General features: G+C 42.3%; 1 protein-coding gene across 1 annotated transcript in view; it reads left to right on the forward strand.

Moving 5' to 3' along the window:
- The window catches only part of FKBP1A (FKBP prolyl isomerase 1A), a 36416-nt gene extending 18062 nt beyond the window's left edge, over window positions 1–18354 (forward strand). Inside the window, exons 3-5 of the mRNA XM_007523033.3 lie at window positions 8614–8726; window positions 13052–13216; window positions 17262–18354. Of these exons, the coding sequence (XP_007523095.1) occupies window positions 8614–8726; window positions 13052–13180 (242 nt within the window). The 3' untranslated portion in view covers window positions 13181–13216; window positions 17262–18354. The remainder of the gene's footprint in view (window positions 1–8613; window positions 8727–13051; window positions 13217–17261) is intronic.
- Window positions 18355–20877: the final 2523 nt, after the last annotated feature.

Raw genomic sequence — 20877 nt, forward strand, 5'->3', positions numbered from 1 at the left:
TTTATCAGTACTGCTCAGCTCTAGCTTATGGTAGTACTGGGGATTGAACCTGGGGCCTTAAGCATGAGAGTCTTTTTGTATAACCATAATAGTATCCCCCTGTCCCCTTGATTTTGTTGTTGTAGAGTCTTAGGAGTTGTGTTGTTAATTTAGCCGTATCAGATAATGTCATTTGCAGGTGTTTTCTCCTGTCATATAGTTTCCTTTTATCCTGCTGGAGTGTCCTTTGATGCACAAAATTTTAAATTTTTGATTATACCCACTTTTCCCCAGCCTCTTTTATTACCTATGTGATTTTGATATAATATCCAGGAAATTGTTTCCAAATCCAGTGCCATGAAACTTTCCCCCTCTGCTTTCAAATCAATTTCTGTCTAATACATAAATGCAATTGGTTTGCTTGTGTTTTGTTTTGTATTTTCATATCTACAATCAGAAATAAAAATTTTACATATAGGCTTTCCCATACATTATATAATATATATATTTTTCTTTTTCTTTTTTTTAATGCAGAGAATAATTGAGAAGCAAGGGAGAGGTACTTGCTTCATTGTTCATGAAGTTCCCCTACCTCCCACCCCCTTGCAAAAGAGGACTGGAGGCTTGAACCTGAGTCCTTGTGCGTGGCAGTGTGTGTGCGCTCCACAGGGTGTGCCAAAACTTGACCTCTGTAGTATAAAAATCTCTTACTAGTCTGATGAAATTAGAGGATCTTTCTTTCTTACCTTTTTTTGTTTTTTTTTAAACCATATCACTCTTCAGCTCTGGCTTATGATGGTGTGGGGGCTTGAACCTGGGACTTTGGAGCTTCTGGCACGAGAGGCTGTTTGCAAAACCATTATGTTATCTACCCTCCCCCCTGAAGAGTTTTCTAGACATTGAAGGTCTTTGCTCTTGGCTGTTGAACAAGATTGTTCCCTTTGACGTTTTGCCAGTTTTCCACTGAAATATTTTTATTAAACTTATTTATTAAAAAAATTTATTATCTTTATTTATTGGATAAAGACAGAAATCAAGAGAGAAGGGGGGGGGTTAGAGAGGAAGAAGGACAGAGAGACACCTGCAGCCCTGCTTCACCCCTCGCTTTCCCCAGGGACTCAAACCCGGGTCCTTGCATATTGTTACATGTGCACTCAAATCAGGTGCACCACCACCTGGCCCTGCTTATTATTATTATTTTTTAAGATAGATGGGGGGGGAATGCACCACTAAAATCATTTCATCCTGGGTTTTTTTTTTATTTTGTATTTTAATGACTAAGATTTTTTTTTTTTTTTTTTTTACCAGAGCACTGCTCAGCTCTGGCTTATGGTGGTGCAGGGGATTGAACCTGGGACTTTAGAGCCTCAGGCATGAGAGTCTGTTTGCATAACCATTATGCTATCTACCCCTGCCCATAAGACTAAGTCTTAAGTTCTGCAATTCTTAATTCTTTTAAGTAATTTTTCCCTCAGGAATTGTGTATTTTGTCTGTTTCATTAACCAGCTTCCACTTATTTAAAAAAATTTTTGAAGTCTCTCATTATGTTACTTTTTATTGCCTTTTAAAAAAGTGTTGAGGTGGGAGGTGGTACAGAGGATAAAACACTGGTGGTTCAGGTGGGGAGATAGCATAATGGCTACACAGACTCTCATGCTTGAGGCTCTGAGGTTCCAGGCACAATCTCATTAGCAGGAACTGCTGAGTTTTGCTCTGAACAAAACAAAACAAAACAAAGCAGTGGACTCTTAAGCATGAGGTCTGAGTTTGACCCTCAGCATCATATATACCAGAGTGATGTTCTGAATCTCCTCCCCACCCCCACCCCCCACTAAAAAATAAACCTTAAACAATTGTTGGTATAATTGGCATGAAACATTAATTTGGGGTATATTTCAAAATGATTACAATAAGTCTAGTTAACATCCACAAGTGCATCTAGTTACACAATTTTTTTTTTGTGGTGAGAACTTTAATATTTGCTTTCTCTAGCAGCTTTAAAATAAATTATACAATTTATGAACTGTAGTCACCATGCTGTCTTCTACATCCCCACATTATTTTATAACTAGTTGTTTCTTTTTATTTATTTATTTATTTATTTTTATTTAAGAAAGTATTAATTAACAAAACCATAGGGTAGGAGGGGTACAACTCCACACAATTCCCACCACCCGTTCTCCATATCCCACCCCCTCCCCTGATAGCTTTCCCATTCTCCACAGAAGGTAGAAGGTCTGGCCTCTGTAATTGCTTCCCCGCTGAACATGGGCGTTGACAGGTCGGTCCATACTCCCAGTCTGCCTCTCTCTTTCCCTAGTAGGGTGGGTCTCTGGGGAAGCGGAGCTCCAGGACACATTGGTGGGGTCCTCAGTCCAGGGAAGTCTGGCCGGCATCCTGATGACATCTGGAACCTGGTGACTGAAAAGAGAGTTAACATACGAAGCCAAACAAGTTGTTGAGCAAAGTTGTTTGTTTCTTAACCACCTCACTACCTTCTGCCTGACAGCTACCATTCTGTACCTGTTCTCTGCATGTAAGAGTTTTGGGGATTGGGTGGGGTTGTTTGCTTTGTTTAGATTCCTCATATAGATGAAGTCACAGGTGGTATTTGTCTGTCTTGTTTCACATAGCATAATGGCCCTGAACATATATAGTGAGTGCCATGTTATTCTTCTGTGGACACATCCTTCTCCTTGCTCCTTTGCCAGTTATGTGATACTTTGCCCACTTCCAGAGATAGTTTGCCTTTTTTTTTCCCCCCTCACATAGGTCAGGGGTTTGAAGTGTTGAGCTTGAGGGCCAAATACAGTCCACAAAACCATTGGTCTAGCCCTGCCAAGACAACTGCAGGCAGCACTCAGAAATACAATAAATCTAGAAGCTTTTCACATAGCAGCATTAAGTGCTAACTTTTAAGTTGATAATTTTGCATGGTCTGTGAATGGTGTAAATATCCAAATGACCCTTTGCAGAAAAAAAAAAAAAACAACTTTCCCGCCCCTGACTTAAGATGATAGGAAATCCCCTCCTTAGACGTAAGTGACACACCACTAATCCATCATCGCCAGCCAGCCCTTTCCTGGGCCCATTTCTACTCCAAGGAACTAGATACTAGATAAGGCTGACAGATGGTTATGTGTGGTTGAAGTTTTGGAGTGAGGTTTCTGTCCCAGAGACAGCAGCTTATCTGAAATAGAGTAGGAGTAAAAGAATACTTGCCAGAACATTTGCTTCAAGTCATTTTATTTAGAAATTCTGCTTGTTGTGATTTCTTAAAGTAGGGAGTGATTTTGCTTTCAGTGTCCCAGAAAAGCAAGTTAGGGTTAAATAGACCCACAGCCTCTGCTGAAGAGCATCTCTTTCCCAGGTTGACTAACGAACCAGTGGAGGCTGGATTCCACACAATGCTCCTGACCACTTAACCAGTCAGTCAGTTGAAGGCAAAGCAGGATTGATGTAACATCTGGAGGTAGCTTGGCATTTGATCAGGAAAAAAGAGACAATATAAAGAGTAGGTCTCTTAGTACACTGTGACTTTTTTTTTAAATGCGTATTTATTTATTTTCCCTTTTGTTGCCCTTGTTTTGTTGTAGTTATTGTTGTTGTTGGATAGGACAGAGAGAAATGAAGAGAGGATGGGAAGACAGAGAGGGGGAGAGAGAGATAGACACCTGCAGACCTGCTTCACCCCTTGTGAAGTGACTCCCCTGCAGGTGGGGAGCCGGGGACTCGAACTGGGATCCTTGTAACAGTCCTTGCACTTTGTGCCACCTGCGATTAACCTACTGCGCTATTGCCCAACTCCCACATTGTGACTTTTTATTGCAGTCAAAGTACAGTCTTGCTGGACATGTTCAAACTTAATGGAAATTAAGATAATTCTTTTGTTAAATAGGCTACTTTTTTTTTTTTAATTGAGTTAAAGTGGAAGTCAGGCGGTAGCTCAGTGGGTTAAGCACACGTGGCGCAAAGCTCAGGGACGCGGTAAAAATCCCGGTTCGAACCTCCCGGATCCCCACCTGCAGGGGAGTCGCTTCACAGGCAGTGAAGCAGGTCTGCAGGTGTCTTGTCTTTCTCTCCCCGTCTTCCCCTCCTCTCTGTTTCTTACTGTCCTATCCAACAACGACGACATCAACAATAATAATAACTACAACAATAAAACAACAAGGGCAACAAAAGGGAATAAATAAATATTAAAAATTGAGCTACAGTGCATTGATATATTATGAAATAGATTTGGAGGGTCACAGTCAGCTTTCTTTTAAGAAATGACAGTGCGTCCCACAAAGTAACTATTGTGTACAACTTTTGTTTATACATGTCTGTGTATAAACATTGGCTTATATGGTAAACATGTATAGTGGATAGATCCTGGCTTATACACTGATCTATTATCATAATTTGTGGTGATGATTTTGTTACCTTATCTTTTGCCACCAGCATTATTGCTGGGGCTTGCTACCTGCACAGCTGCACCATTCCTGGCTGTGGCCTTCCTCCGTCTTCTCTTTTTCTTCTTTTTCTTCTCCCCTTGGTAGAGGTGAGGGAGAGACCCTTGTAGCACTGCTCCAATGGTTATGAAGCTTCCCGCTTTGAGTGGGGGCTGGGACCTTGAACCCAGGTCCTTAAGAGTGGGTAATGTGTGTACTCTACTGGGTGAACCACCACCAGCCCAGCCCCTTTTTGTTACTCTTGTGGCGGAACTATAGTTCATCAAGTAGCTGTTTACCTCATACCAATGAGACTACATCCAGCTACAGATAATTGAGCATTTTAAGGCAAAACAGACTTTACAAATTTACTTATAAAATAGAAATATTGACAAGACCATAGGATAAGAGGGGCACAGCTCCCACCACCAGAACTCTGTGTCCAATTCCCTCCCTTGATAGCTTTCCTATTCTTTATCCCTCTGGGAGCATGGACTCAGGATCATTATGGGGTGCAGAAGGTGGGAGGTCTGGCTTCTGTAATTGCTTCCCTGCAGAACCAAAACAGACTTTTAATCACCTCAGAACACAAATCTTGAGGAAAGTCCTTTGAAGCTGATGCAGAGCAATGGGACCACTACTGCATGGTACTTTTTTTTTTTTTTTTTTTTTTTAAGATCCTGCAATTCCTCTCCTGGGGATATATCCTAAGGAACCCAACACACCCATCCTAAAAGATTTGTGTATACCTATGTTCTTAGCAGCACAATTTGCAATAGCCAAAACCTGGAAGTAACCCAGGTGTCTAACAACAGATGAGTGGCTGAGCAAGTTGTGCTATGTATACACAATGGAATATTACTAAGCTATTAAAAATGGTGACTTCACTGTTTTCAGCTGATCTTGGATGGACCTTGAAGAAATTATGTTAAGTGAAATAAGCCAGAAACAGAAAGATGAATATGGGGTGATCTCACTCATGGGCAGAAGTTGAAAAACAAGATCAGAAGAGAAAACACAAGTAGAACTTGAACTGGAGTTGGTGTATTGCACCAAAGTAAAAGACTCTGGGGTTGAGGGGGGAGAGTACAGATCCAAAAAGGATGACAGAGGACCTAGTGGGGTTGTATTGCTATGTGGAAAACTGAGAAGTGTTATGTACAAACTACTGTATTTACTGTCAAATGTAAAACAATAACTCCCCAGTAAATAAATTTTTTTAAAAGAATTTATTCATTAGGAAGATAGGAGAGAGAGAAAAAGAACCAGATATCACTCCGGTGCATGTGCTGCCAGGGCTTGAACTTAATGGTTGAAGGTCCAATGCTTTATCCATTGCTCCACCTCCTGGACCACTGCATGGTACTCTTGGTCACCTCATGGTCACAGGTACCAAACAGCACTTCCTCATAGAAAGCCTTCAACAGGAAGGAGTGACAAGGGCTTTCTTCCTGATTATCTTTACTGTGTGGCTGGTATTTCTTGCAAGATTACAGTAGGTTTCAGAGTAGATTTTAGAATTTAGGCTGACCCCTGCCAGCCCTGTTTTAGTAAGACTTAGATTGATTTCAGTCCATCCCCTTGAGCCAGATCATTGCTGCTTCTGAAAAATTTGTATTTGTGTAAAAAGGGGTATGGAATTGAAATAGGATGTTCTGGAAAGTGGTACAGTAGATTAGGCCTTGGAATCTAAAGCTCTAGGTCCAGAATTCAATCTCCAGCATTGCACATGACAGATTGATATCTGGATCTCTATCCCCTTTTCTCTTAATGCTACTAAATAAATAAATCTTTTTTTTTTTTTTTTTAAAGAACATTTGTGGTAGAAGATACTACCGGGTCTGGGTTTTTGAAGATTTTGGAATGAGGCATGTTTTCTTTGTGGGTTTTGTCTAGTCAGCCTTTGCAGGTAGAACTCAGGTACTGGAGACCACTCTCCCAACCATTACCCTTTCTAGAGGGCTTTCTCACTAGTGACTTGTTTGCCAAGAAGCCTCAGGGTTCTTGGGTTTTTTCAACGTCTGATGGTTACAGACCAGGAAGAAGTTGTTGCTGTTGTTGTTATTTCATGCAAGACAGAATGGAATGAAAGAAAATCAGAGGATCATTCTGGGATTGTACTCGGGACCTCTTGTTTCCAACCAGTGCCTTACTCATTGCACCATCTCCCTGGCCCAAGAACTTATTTATTCTTTCAGTTTTATTTGTGGCTCACCGTCCCCTTTGGATTAAATGAAGTATTTTTGCTAGAGTCAGGCCCCACACCTCACTGACTCTGACTTGAGTGGATAACTGAGCTGCCTGTAAAGGCTCACTACCTGGACAGAGAAAGGTTTCTGAGGGTTCTAATTATTCATTACAGACTGTCATCCTCAACTCTTGAGTTCGGTTGGGTGGAGGCTAAAGAAAATGTCTGCAGTTGAGTTGTGGAAAGTGGAGATCTTTCTTTTAGTCTTGCCATTTGTCTTAACAGTAGCAGTTGTGTTCTGTTAAAAGAATGAGTTACATGTACACCCAGTTTGCTAGTTCTGGGTGATAGACAGCTCCTAACTATGCGCTAACTTGAAGCAGAGGTGAATTTCCAGGCTTCAGGCAGTATCAGTGCCTACCCTGTCCCAGCATATCAGTCTTCCCTTCTGTTCACTAGTATAAGCAGTTCCCACACACACCCCCCCACACACACACAGCTTCAGACTTCAGAGTATCAGCACTTTGCCCCAGCACATCCTGTCTCTCCTCCTGCTCTGTTGGTATAGCAGTTCCCATCACTCCCCACTCCCCATTTCCTATTTTGTCAAAGTACAGATAGTCTGGTGACTGTGATAAAGCTCTCAATTGATGTCTGCTTCCATACTACGCTTAAAATTGTTGACATTGATTGGGGAGTTGTTGATGTTTCCCACCTCTAAAACATAAACACAACAGAATTCTGTGTTTTGTTGGATCACTGACTGATCCTGAGAACCTTGATGGGTACCCACCCTTAGCCTAGAATGAAATCAGTTACCAGTCTAAAATCCTGGTAGAAGAAAGAACTTTAGGACCTCTGATGGCTAATAAAATAGACTGACACTGGTTTTTGGGGAAACCAGCTCTGGTGGTATTTATTTATTTATTGTCCCCCCCCCAAAAAAAAAAAAGTTGTAAATACTTACTATTTTTCTCATGGCACTCACACTGACATATCTAGCTCTAGAATCCCTTTTTTTGTGTGTGTGAAGGATTCCATTGTGGTTTGTTCAGCTTCTAAGAAACTGGTATAGTAGAATGAAAATGTTGTTTGGAATTACTACTCTTGACAAGTTAACTTCATCTGTGAAGTGGGACTAGTGCTGTAGGGACAATGGACTGAGTTTCTAGAAGCATTCCCCACAGTTCAACTAAAAATCAGAATCATTAGTAGTTCGTTGGTGAGGAGTTTCTGACTTTTTTTTTTTTGCCACTTTTATTCTTTGATGCTGATATTTTAGTTCTAACACTACCCTGATTCCTATAAAGGATGATAGATAAATTAAGGAAAGAAATACTGCTTCTTACATTATCTCAGTTATGTACACCTAAAGCAACTCACAGCTTTTTTTTGTTTGTTTGTTTTTAAATTTATGTCATGATGGGCAAGGGAGAAAGAGAACCAGAGCATCACTTTCGCATATATAGTGCTAGGGATTAAACTTGGGGCCTTATCCTTTAAGTCCTGCACTGTACCTGCTGAGCCACTTCCCCAGCTGTCCCCAGTTATTCTTAGCCTGGGAGAAAAATCACAGGGTACTAGGAATTCATGCCCAGAGTGTGCACACCCCTACCCCTTCCTGACCAAACTAGAGAGGAGGCAGAGTTCCTTTGTAGTCTACTTAACTGCTTACAATCAGGGAGGAATATTTCATAAGTTCAGGGATGGAGGGAGGGAGTCTTTGGATCGACCTTCCCGTGGTGCATCCCATGAGTACCCATTCATTGGGGAAACTGACGATCCTTCCTAGCCGACTGAATCCACATGGATCCCAGTCACTTTCAAAGCCATTAACTGGCTACGGAAGAAGGGCAAACGCTAGAAGAAGAACTGAAGTTCCTCCTGGTACCTAGGACATTGTGCCAGATGCTTCAGAGCTGGCAGTTGTGATGGGAATTCTGTTGCTGGTTTCTGACTTACTTCATGTTATTACGCCTTGTTGCTCATGTTACAATTGCCCTTTTTCATAGGGATGCTTGAAGATGGAAAGAAATTTGATTCCTCCCGGGACAGAAATAAGCCGTTCAAGTTTATGCTAGGCAAGCAGGAGGTGATCCGAGGCTGGGAAGAAGGAGTTGCCCAGGTATGCTCTCATTTTGTTTCCTAGTATCTACTTTAAAAGTTTCTTTATTGGGCTGGTGAAACAGCTCACTTGGATAGTGTGCTGGTTTGCCATGTGTGTGACCCAGGTTTGAGCCTGGCCTCCACCACAAAAGTCACAGCTAAGGCTCCAAAGTCCCAGGTTCCACTCCATGTATTACCAAAAGCAAGAGCTGTTCAGTGCTCTGGCATGTCTGCTTACCTCTCTCATTAAAATAAAATATATATGTGAAAAGAAAGTTACGGGGATAGTCTTTTTTTAGTTTTTATACTCAGAGATGTAGAGAGACTTTAAATATATTTCTACTTGTCTGTATAAACACAAACCATCTTTAAATGGACAAACATAATGAGAAATCATATCTGCCTGTCAACAATTAGCTTTCCCCCCTCATAAAATGGTAAAAGGGGGGTGGGTGGGTGGGTGGAGAAGGACAATATCAAGTGTTTTTCTGTGAGGAGAATACATTATGGTGTCCAGGCTTAAAGGATAATTATCACATTTATAAATTCCTTTAAATTAAGGTCTGGGCGGTGGCACACGAGTTGCACACATTCGGCAACTTGTGATACCAACTCAAAACATGCACTGTTACCATGGACTTGGTTACATAGCCATAGCTATACCATGTGTTAGCAACTGGAGAGAACAGCATGGCATTGAGTGTACTAGCATAGATAGATGCCCAGATAGATCACTAAATGGAAAAAGCAAACTGGCAAAAACCTACTTGTATGAGGAGCATGAATCCATACTATGTAAGCCAACATACCAGTAATATCAAAACGGGGGTCCGGGCAGTAGTTCACCGGATTAAGCACACATAGTGCAAAGTGCAGGGACCAATGCAAAGATCCCGGTTTGAGGCCTGGGCTCCCCACTTGTCGATTCGCAAGCAGTGAAACAGGTCTACAGGTGTCTTATCTTTCTTTCCTCCTCTCCCCCCCCCCCCAATTTCTCTCTGTCCTATCCAACAACAATAACAACAGTAACAACAAGAAGGAAAAAAGATGGCTGCCAGGAGCAGTGAGTTCACAGTACCAAGCCTAACCCTGGAGGCAAAAACAAACAAACAAAAAAAACTAATATCGGGAGTTGGGTGGTAGTGCAGCAGGTTAAGCACACATGGTGCGAAGCGCAAGGACTGGCATAAGGATCTCGGTTCGAGCCCTTGGCTCCCCACCTGCAGGGGAATTGCTTCACAAACAATGAAGCAAGCAGGTCTGCAGGTGTCTATCTTTCTCTCCTCCTCTCTGTCTTCCCCTTTTCTCTCCATTTCTGTCAGTCCTAACAATAACAACATCAATAACAATAATAACTAGTACAACAATAAAAAACAAGGGCAACAAAAGGGAAAATAAATAAAATTTAAAAAACTAATAATATCAAAATAAAAAGATAATACCCTACCTATGCTCTCAACTCACTGAATATGTGCTCCTCACCCAAACTCCTTGTAAGTAACAGAGCTGTGAATAACCACAAAACAACAGTGGATATCTGGGGAGCAGGGTATCTCCCCAGTAGCTCCATGCTTTGTCAAGCCTGGGCTGTGAAATAGGCTGATAGCTTTGTCTCGGTGGTAGGTATGAATCTTAAAACACACAACACAGTTCTTGCTATAACACTGGAACAGTCATAAGATGAGTTGATGAGTTGCAGTAAAGACCAAGGTTAGGCATAGGAGATAGGGGATTAGCCAGGAGACTGATCCAACGATTTAAAGGGGTGGGTGTTAGGGTGATGGATGGAAATGACTGGATAGCAAGGTACAGTTGGCAAGGTTTCCAAAGGGAAATAAAAATGAACTACAGTGGTCCAGGAGGTGGCGCAGTGGTTAAGGAACTAGACTCTCAACCATGAGGTCCTGAGTTCAATCCCTGGCAGCACATGTACCAGAGTGATGTCTGGCCCTTCCTCTCTCTCCTCCTTTCTCATTAATAAAATAAATAAAATCTTTAAAAAATACATACACATATATAATGAACTACAGTGAATTCTCTTTCCTATACCACCAACTCTGTGTCCCCTAGGAACAAAAATCAAGATGCCTAAGAGTAGGATAGCTTAAAGTTTCAAAAAAATATTTGCAGTCTACTTGTAAAGAAGTCAGTGATAGTTCTCAGAAGTAAAGTCATGTGCATTCTGGAAAAAAGAAAGACATCTTTCCACTTTGGTTAAATCTCTAATTCTCTTTGGTGAGAGGGAAGAAAACTAATTACTCACTAGGCAGGGCTTAATTAGAAGCCCACTAGGTCTCCAGATCACTGCAAACAACCCTCTACCTACTTAGTGACGAGAAAAAAATTTCCTGGGTTTGATAGAATCCAGTTAAAACCTGGCAACCCGGGTCCCTTAATGTCTACTGGGAATTTCATAGTATTGGCATAACAGAAGCTTTATTCAGATAAGAAGGGGAAAGGTGAAGAAATGACATCAAGACAACAAAATGACTTCCTTTCTCCCTTTTTAAATATTTTCTTTATTTATTCTTGAGAGGGATAGAAGAAGACAGAAAGAACCAGACAGCACCAGTACATCTGCTGCTGTATATCTCATGCTATGTATATTATATCTCATAGTATATCTCGTGCTTTATAGTCTGGTGCTTTATCCACTGTGCCATTTCCAAGACCACCAAAGGTACTTTCTCTATGAATGTGACTTCTCAGAAGTGATATGACACATGTGGTCAATAGTACACAGATTAAAAGCTACACTGCCCAGAAGTTAGATGTTTTAACACCACATTGTGCTGGGGGACTAGGATGAGGCAGGCACCTTCATGACCCACTGGTAGTAGCTGACAGTGCGGTCCTTACAGATGGCAACATGGCAGTATTTCAAAATACATTGCACTTAGTCATTGAACCACTCAAACCCACTCTTAGGAATTTGCCTATGACATACTTACACAAATGTAAAGTTACATTCCACACAAATTAGTCACTGTAGCATTATTTATAGTAGGAACATAATAGGAAAGGTACAAATGGTCATCAGTAAGGTACTCTTTATATTCTGACACACTTATTAAGGGAATATGCCGTTAGAATAGCAATTCTTTCTTTTCTTCTTTTTCAAAAATTATCTTTATTTATTGAATAGAGACAGTCAGAAATCGAGGCAGAAACAGCTGATGGCTAGGGAGAAAGAGAGAGAGAAACCTGCAGCCCTGCTTCACCACTCACAAAGCTTTCCCCCACAGGTGAGGACTGGGGGCTCAAACCCAGGTCCTTGCGCATTATGACATGTGTGCACAACCATGTGTGCCACCACCCAGCCCCCTCTTTTCTTCTTTTTACCAGAGCCCTGCTAAACCCTGCCTTTTGGTGGTGCTGGGATTGAACCTGTAGCCTTTGGTGTCAGGCATAAAAGTCTTTCTGCATAAAAGCTATGTATTATCTTCTCAGTCTGCATAGGGAAAAAAGTTTCTTACTCTTGTATATACCAGCATATAAAGTGGAAAAAAAATAAACTGGAAGAATGTGTACCTAAAAGCAAAAAAAGTGCATGTTATATATATATAAACAAAGAAAAACAAAACAATAAACCTTACAATAGAAGAAACAATAAGAGCTATTTGTGGAGAAACTAGAATGAGGTGGAATGGGAGTAAAAATTTTTACTCACACCTCCGTTGTTTTTAAACCATATGAATGTCCAAACAACAACAGTTTACACACACACACACACACACACACACACACACACACACACACACACACACACACACACACGTATATAGACACATACATAACACATAACGGGGAGGGAGTCATTTCCAGAGCTTCAATGCTTCAGGCTGACTTTTTCAGATACTGAGAAGCAGAGTCAGAGACCAAGATCACAGCTTCCCCAGCTATTCTGGGAGCTGAGGGGGTTTTAATCACTATTGGACCCCTAGCTGCCATATTCTGGGGTTAGCCTGGTACCAACCTCCATGTCATCCTTCACAGGGGATAATCAAGGGTCCAGGGAGCTGCACAGAGACTGGAATATCCTGGTTACACTGTCTTAGATAAATAGCTTTCTGCGGGGACCAGGCGGTGGCACACCTAGTTGATCACACACATTACAGTGCACAGGGCCCCAGCTTCAAGCCACTGGTCCCCACCTTCAGGGGGAAGGCTTCATGAGTGGTGAAGCAGGGCTGCAGGTGTCTCTCTTTCTCCCTTCCTACTTCCCCCTCTTCCTCTCAGTTTTTCTCTGTCTCTATCCAATAACAAATAAAAATATTAAATCGCTTTCTGCTTCTTGTGGAGACATTTGGGGAGTGTAATGTTATTTTTTTTTTCTTTTCACAGATGAGTGTGGGTCAGCGAGCCAAACTGATCATCTCTCCAGATTATGCATATGGTTCCACTGGCCACCCTGGCATCATCCCACCAAATGCCACTCTCGTCTTTGATGTGGAACTTCTAAAACTGGAATGACAGGAATGGCTTCCTCGTTAAGCTCCCTGTTCTGGGGTAAGGAAACTTAATGCTAAAGGACCTTTACCCACCTTTGCTTTCTTTCATGTTATGCACAGTATTTGATGGGTAGCAAAAAGAACCATGAGTGCCATGAAAGTTTTATTTATTTTTTTATTGCCACCACAATTATTGCTGGGGTTTGGTTCCTGCACAGTGAATTCACTGCTCCTAGCAGCCTCCCCACCCCCATTATTTTCTTTGATAGGACAGATAGAAATTGAGAGGGGAGAGAAAGGAGAGAGATAGAGAAATACTTTCAGTACTTGTTCACTTGTGAAGCTTTCCCCCAGCAGGTGGGGGTGCAGGGGCTCAAACGTGGGTCGTTGCACATGGTAATGTGTGTGCTTAACCAAGTGCGCCACCACCGAGCCCTCCTGGGAGTCTTTTCCAATCCCTACGTTCTTACTCTGTTTGGGTATACTTTCAGTTTTAGTTTTTAGTATACGGTTATGCAACACTTAGTAATGAGAAGAATATGTTCCAAGAAATGTGTCTGGGTGACTTTTGTCATTGTGCAAACATCACAAATTACACAAATGTAAACAGTATAGCCTTGTGCACACCACAGCTATAAATATGTTGGGACCAGTCTGCAGTACACGACTGTATACCTTAAATGTAAAAACTGATCACCCTGAGGGAACCCAGGGGCATGGGAAAATTGGTGGTGGCTGTTTAAATGGAGTGTTGTGTTGTGTTTATGAGAGAAAGAACCAGCATCATGTGATGCCAGGGATTGAACTCTAGACTTCATGCTAGAGAGTCTGAATGCTCTATCCACTGAGCCACTTCCTTGGCTGCTTTGTCTATATATATAATTCATAGATTAAACTGAGTTCAGACTTGTGGTAATAAAGACCAATTTATTAGTCAGCATTTTAGTTTTTGGAGCAACAGTGTGGCCCATGGCCCCAGGACGCAATACAGCGGGTAAAGTGTTGGACTCTCAAACATGAAATCTTAAGTTCAGTCTCTAGAGTGATGGTCTGGTTCTCTTTTCTCTTTTCTCTCCCTTTCATTAATAAATTTTAAAAAGGTAGAACTGTCCCTGGCCTATTTTGTAGTTTTAGCATGCCAGTACAAAAGAGGCATTACCACCTTGCTTACCCAAGACACTCAAGGACCACCTCATTATCAGTGGATTGAAAGTGAAGTTATAGGATGTTTGTAAAGAAGTATAAAGAATGCTTTTTGGGGGTCAGGCAGTGGCACAGCGGGTTAAGCGCAGGTGGCGCAAAGCTCAAGGACAGGCGTAAGGATCCCGGTTCGTGCCCCCAGCTCCCCATCTGCAGGGGAGTCGCTTCACAGGTGTTGAAGCAGGTCTGTAGGTGTCTTTCCATTTCTCTCTGTCCTATCCAACAATGAACAACATCAACAATAACAATAATAACTACAATAAGGCTACAACAACAAGGACAACAAAAGGGGGGAAATGGCCTCCAGGAGCAGTGGATTCATGGTGCAGGCACTGAGCCCCCCAATAACCCTAGAAGCAAAAAAAAAAAAAAAGAATGCTTTCTGACAGTCCCAGGCCAGAGCAGGTCCTAGGGACTTAGAGTCAGCCTTCTATGAAACAAGTGAGGAGGGGGATCCTTAGGACGGTCCTTGTGCTTTGTGCCACGTGCACTTAACCCTCTGCGCTACCGCCTGACTCCAAGGACAACAAAAGGGAATAAATTTTTTAAAAAGTGAGGAGAGGGCCGGGTAGTAGTGCAGCAGCTTCAGTGTACATGGAGCAAAGCATAAGGACTGGCTCAAGGATCCCCATTTGAGTCCCCGGCTCCCCACCTGCAGGGGGATCGCTTCACAAGTGGTGAAGCCGGTCTGCAGGGGTCTTATCTTTCTTTTCCCTTCTCTTCCCATCCTCTCTCAATTCTCTGTGTCTTGTGCAGTAACAACAATAAACAACAAGGGCAACAAAAAGGGTAAAAATAGCCTTAGGAGCAGTGAGTTTGTAGTGCAGGCATGAAGAAAGGAAGGAAGGGAGGGAGGGAGGGAGGGGGAAACAGGCCTAATAAAGACCTTCCTCAGGGTCACATCCAGGTGATGGCAAACTAGAACCAGAACTTGTCTCCTGCTTCACTTCCTGGTCTTTATTCTTATTTCTTTTGCCCACATTTCTAGGAAACTAAGCTTAGTGGCACATAACCTATTCCATGTTGATATTAGAATTATAAAGTACACAAATGTTGTAATTTTCTTTCCAGTTGTTTCCAGGTCTTTATAATTTCTCCACTTTTGTTCCCTGAATTAGAAGGGCCCTACCAGGGCCCATTTTTGTTTGAAAGTGCTAACAAATGGCTACCAGCTTAATTGTGACTTTTTTTTTTCTTTTTCCTTTTTTACCTTTTTTGTTTTTGGTTCTCTCCAAGGGTTCACCACTCTGGGCTGACTTTCTCAAGTAGAAGGAGCAATACAGAGAGATGGGAAAACCACAGCACTGAAGCTTCCTTCAATTTGATGAAGGCTAGGCTTGAACCTGGATTATACGCATAGCAAAGCAGTGAGCTAAGTTAGCTATTTTGCTAGCCCCTGATTATGACGTGTACTTCATAAAAACAGGGCCTTTTTAAATTTTCTATTTTCTGTCTCAATAGTTAGAGCCCTACATACCCGAATCATACAGGCCTACGCAAGGTTGATGACTGGCTTCTTTGTCACTACTAGGAAGGATTGCTTAATATTTTACAAAGCTACTGCCCAGGAGTTTATATTGTAAATTAAGACCTTCCCTGTTCTTTGACAACGGAGTCATTTGAACATAGCTATCTTTAAAAAACCTTCAGAGTTCGACTTGAAAATTTACAGAAAGTCTTTCTGTAAATCTGGTAGGATGGAAGAAGGAAAGGAGGGATGAAGGACTATGAGTCATCCTGGCATAATTCTGCTGACAGATTAAGGGATGTTTCAGAGCTTCTTACAAGGGTCTTGAAGGAAAAAATCATAAGAGCACAGGGAGCCGGGCAGTGGCTCACTTGGTTAAGCTCACATTTGTACTAAGAGCAAGGACTTGTGCAGGGATCCAGGTTTAAGCCTCCGGCTCCCTACCTGCAGGGGAGACACTTCACAAGAGGTGGAGTAGGTCTGCGGGCATCTTATCTTTCTCCTCCCTCTCTTTCTCCCTCTCTCTTCTCAGTTTTTCTCTGTCCTATATATATATATATATATATATATATATATATATATATATATATATATATAAAAATACTGCCAGGAACAGTGCATTTGCAGTGATGGCACAAAGACCCAGTGATAACCCAGGAGGCAAAATACTTTTAAAAAATAAAAACACACCCAGAAAGTTAAGGGCTTAATGTGGATGAAGGGAGACAACAGGCATATCCGAAGTCTGTTCTACACAAGGAATGCCAGTTTAAGGCTGTGCACATTTAAGTCACCTAGGAAACTTAAGAAATCTCTCTTCACCACAGCTACTGGAAGTGAAGTCCCAAGTATTAAGATTTTTTAAATTCCTTCTAGTTGGTTCTTTATGCAGCCAAATTGAGTGACAGTGATAAGCAGAGGATATATTGTTAGTGTTGTGATGGATTCACTCCTGTCATCAGCCAAGTAAATTGATCCTTAGGTTTTAAGAAAAAGAAAAAACGGATAGAATTATTTATTTATTCTCTTTTGTTACCCTTGTTGTTTTATTGTTGTTGTCGTTATTGGATAGGACAGAGAGAAATAGAGGAGGGGAAGACAGAGAGGGGGAGAGAAAGATACCTGCAAACCTGCTTCACAACCTGTGAAGCCATTCCCCCGCAGGTGGGGAGCCGGAGACTGGGACTGGTATCCTTACGCCAGTCCTTCCTTGTGCTTTGCGCCATGTGCTCTTAACCCGCTGTGCCACCTACTACCTGACTTGGAGAGAATTTAAACAGGAATCCAGCGGAACTGCTAGTTCTCCCCAGGTAAAGCAAAAGTAGCCTGACTTCTGTAAAACTCCATGTGGTTGGGAAAGGGACTTGATGGCAAAAGGGACTTGGTGAATGGCTGCTAAGTCTCCTGAACTCACAAACTCTCTTGTTCCCTACAGATGTGCCATGGAGGGATCTGGTGCCTCCAGAAATGTACATGCGAACCCATGAGGAGCTTTTCTGGATGTTCCACTACACTATTTGTATAAACATCTACCCTGACTGAATGTGTTCTACCACCCAGCTTTGCTCTTTCCCCTTCTCTTTGTGTGTGTGTGCTGACCTAAACTATATGCCATAAACCTCAAGTTACTCGTTTTATTTTGTTTTCACTTCGGGGTGAAGATTTAGTTTCAGTCTTTTGGATATCAGTTTCCAGTTAAGTATTAGTCAAGTGTTAACAGCACAAGCAATGGGTTAACTTTAGAGTAGGAATTGGTATGGGGGTGGGTTGCAAGATTTTTTAAATTTTATTTTTGGGGGTGGGGTGGGGTGAAATTTTTATCTATTATATATTAAACATTCTTGCTGCTGCGCTGCAAAGCCATAGCAGATATGAGGCGCTATTGAGGGCCAAATTATTCTCCAAGTTGAGAGATGTCCTTGGGTTGAATTAACTGAAGTTGGGGGTGGAAGGGAGTCTTTGCTTCCAGTGCCGCCACCCACCATCTCCTTAAATCCTCTGCCTTTTGAAAGCAGATTGTTTTCACTGCGGAAGTTGGACACTACAGGTATTTGTCCTCAGGCCTGTAGGGACTGCTGAAGTCTTGTTTGGCCTGATCTTTTTTTTTCTTTATTTCTTTCATCCTGTGGTTTTTCTAATGGATATTCAGGATTTTTGTAATGCCATAGCTATCCAAACTTCATTTCCTAAATTTTAAGAACTTTAATTGAAAGTTTAAATTGAAGGTGCTGTTTGTAGACACTTAATACCCAATGAAAGCCCAGTCATCATGACAAATCCTTGAGTGTTCTCTTAAGAAAATGATGCTGGTCATCGCAGCTTTAGCATCTCCTGTTTTTGATGCTCTGCTCTCCTGCCAATCTCAGTTTCTTGGCTTTTTTCTTCCTCCCCTCTCACCCCTTTGCTGTCCTGTGTAGTGATTTGGTGAGAGAGATTATTGCTGCCTACCTTCCCCCCACTCCCTTGCACTACATTTGAGTTTCAAGTTTTATTATTGCAATAAAAGTGCTTTATGCTGGCTTTTCTCAGTTCTGTGTGATGGTGGTTACTCTCAGGGGCACCCCCCTGGCCTTTGGTGCAAAGAGGTGGGGATTGGAGATTGGCAATGGGCACAGTCAGAGATTGTATCTTGAAAGCAGGAGTGAACATCCTTTCCTGTTGACCTCAGGGGAATGGGAACATGGGATGGTAGGTTTGCATCTTCACCCATCAAGAACTGCTGAGAGTGGTCTGGGAGATGGCGGGCGCAGTGGATAAAGTGTTGGAATCTCAAGCATGAGGTCCTGAGTTTGATCCCCAGTGGCACATGTATCAGAATGATGTCTGGTGTCTTCTCTCTTTCTCTCCCTCTCCTCCTATCCCTCTCATTAATAAATAAATAAAATACTTTAAAAAACAACAAAAGATTGGGCTGAGATCAGCAGGGAGCATCTCTTATCCATCACCAGATGTTGATTAGAATGCATTCTGAGTAGAACGTGGGGCTGTTCGGGGTGTACCAGGGAGTGGGAGATGTAATCCACTCTAAAGAGATGAGTCACAGCTCAGTTGGAGATGTACTACTGGCAAGTTGATGACAAAGGGAACTGTTTGGTTTTGAATTTTTGTTTCTTGCTTATATTTGGTATGGAAAAGTTTTTGCCATATGAGCTGGATGGGTGTTGCAGTAGCTTCCCTCTCCCCTACCCTGTTTATGCCAATATTGATAATACTCATTCCTCCTCATAGGGATCATATTTTTTAAAAAATGCTCCCACACTTACATAGATAGCATTTAAAAATTGAGAGACATTAGTAATAATTTTCCAAATCAATCCCTACCTCATTGGTTCTCCTGTCAACCAAGTATTTTTATATGGGTGTGGGGATATATACATTTCACCATCTAGAACCTACTGTAAATGTTATCTATATTTATCATGTATTTGTCCAACCCTCTACCACTCCTTTTATATCACATTTAAGATTAAATGGTAGGCATCACTATGTGTTCTTAAATCTTTTTTTTCCCCTTGCCTGCAGGGTTATTGCTGGGGCTTGGTGTCAGCACTACAAATCCACTGCTCCTGGAGGCCATTTTTCCATTTTATTGGATAGGACAGAGAAATTGGGAGGAGGGGGAGACAGAAAGATAGTCACCAGGGATTGGGTGATAGCACAGCAGATTAAGTGCACATGGACTGGTGCAAGGATCCTGGTTCGAGCCCCTGGCTCCCCACCTGCAGGGGGTTTGCTTTACGAGAGGTGAAGCAGGTCTGCAGGTGTCTATCTTTATCTCCCCCTCTCTGTCTTTCCCTCTTGATTTCTCTGTCCTATCCGAAAATGACATCAGTTGTCAGTCAAAGTTCACGGTGCCAGTATGCTGGGCTAGCTGCGTGGCGGGAGACATGACCAGGGACACAGGGCTGAGCGGAGAAGCAGTATTTCTTTATTTGCGAGCGAACGGTTCAAGAAACTAATCCAATCGAATCACCACACAATTTTTTCCTGCCTCTCCTCCGGCGGCAGAGTCAGGAACCCAGGAAGTACGTAGGATAGGGGGCGGGGAGAAGCAAGAAGTGCGAAAAGGCAAAGACTAAACCAAAATCTCCCAGAGGCAGGGGGAGTGAGACCAAACCAATGTAACAGAATGACCATGTAAATAGACCACAGCGTCAAGCAATGTAACAGAAGGGATCCCAGAAGCAGAACTAGAAGCATACCAACAATCAGTAACAATAATAACCACAACGATAAAACAAGGACAGGGAGTTGGGTGGTAGTGCAGTGGGTTATGTGCAGGTGGTGCAAAGCGCAAGGACTGGTACAAGGATCCTGGTTGGAGCCCCGGGCTCTGCACCTGCAGGGGAGTCGCTTCACAGGCGGTGAAGCAGGTCTGCAGGTGTCTAGCTTTCTTTTCTCCTCTCTGTCTTCTCTCTCCATTTCTCTGTCCTATCCAACAACAATAATAACTACAACAATAAAAAAAAAAAAAAGGGCAACAAAATGGAATGAACAAATAAAAAAAAAACCAAGTACAACAAACGGGGAAAAAAAAATAGCCTCCAGGAGCAGTGGATTCATGGTGCAGGTACTGAGCCCCAGCAATAACCCTGAAGGCAAAAAAGAAACGAAAGACACCTGCAGACCTGCTTTATCACTTAGGAAGCATCCCCTCTGGAGGTGGGAAGCCAGGGGCTTGAACTTGGATCCTTGTGCTTCATACTATATGCATTTTTTTTTTGCCTCCAGGGTTATTGCTGGGGCTAAGTACCTGCACCATGAATCCACTGCTCCTGGAGGCTATTTTCCCCCCTTTTGTTGTCTTTGTTGTTTTATCATTGTGGTTATTATTATTGATGTCATTGTTGGATAGGACAGAGAAATCGAGAGGAGAGAAAGACGCCTGTAGACCTGCTTCACTGCTTGCAAAGTGACCCCCATGCAGGTGGGGAGCCAGGGGCTTGAACTGGGATCATTATGCTGGTCCTTGTGTTTCGTACCATGTGTGCTTAACGTACTGTGCTACTGCCATACTATATGCATTTAACTGGGTGCACCACTACCCAGGT

Source organism: Erinaceus europaeus, chromosome 1 (genome assembly GCF_950295315.1).
Source record: "Erinaceus europaeus chromosome 1, mEriEur2.1, whole genome shotgun sequence".
Lineage (NCBI taxonomy): Eukaryota > Metazoa > Chordata > Mammalia > Eulipotyphla > Erinaceidae > Erinaceus > Erinaceus europaeus.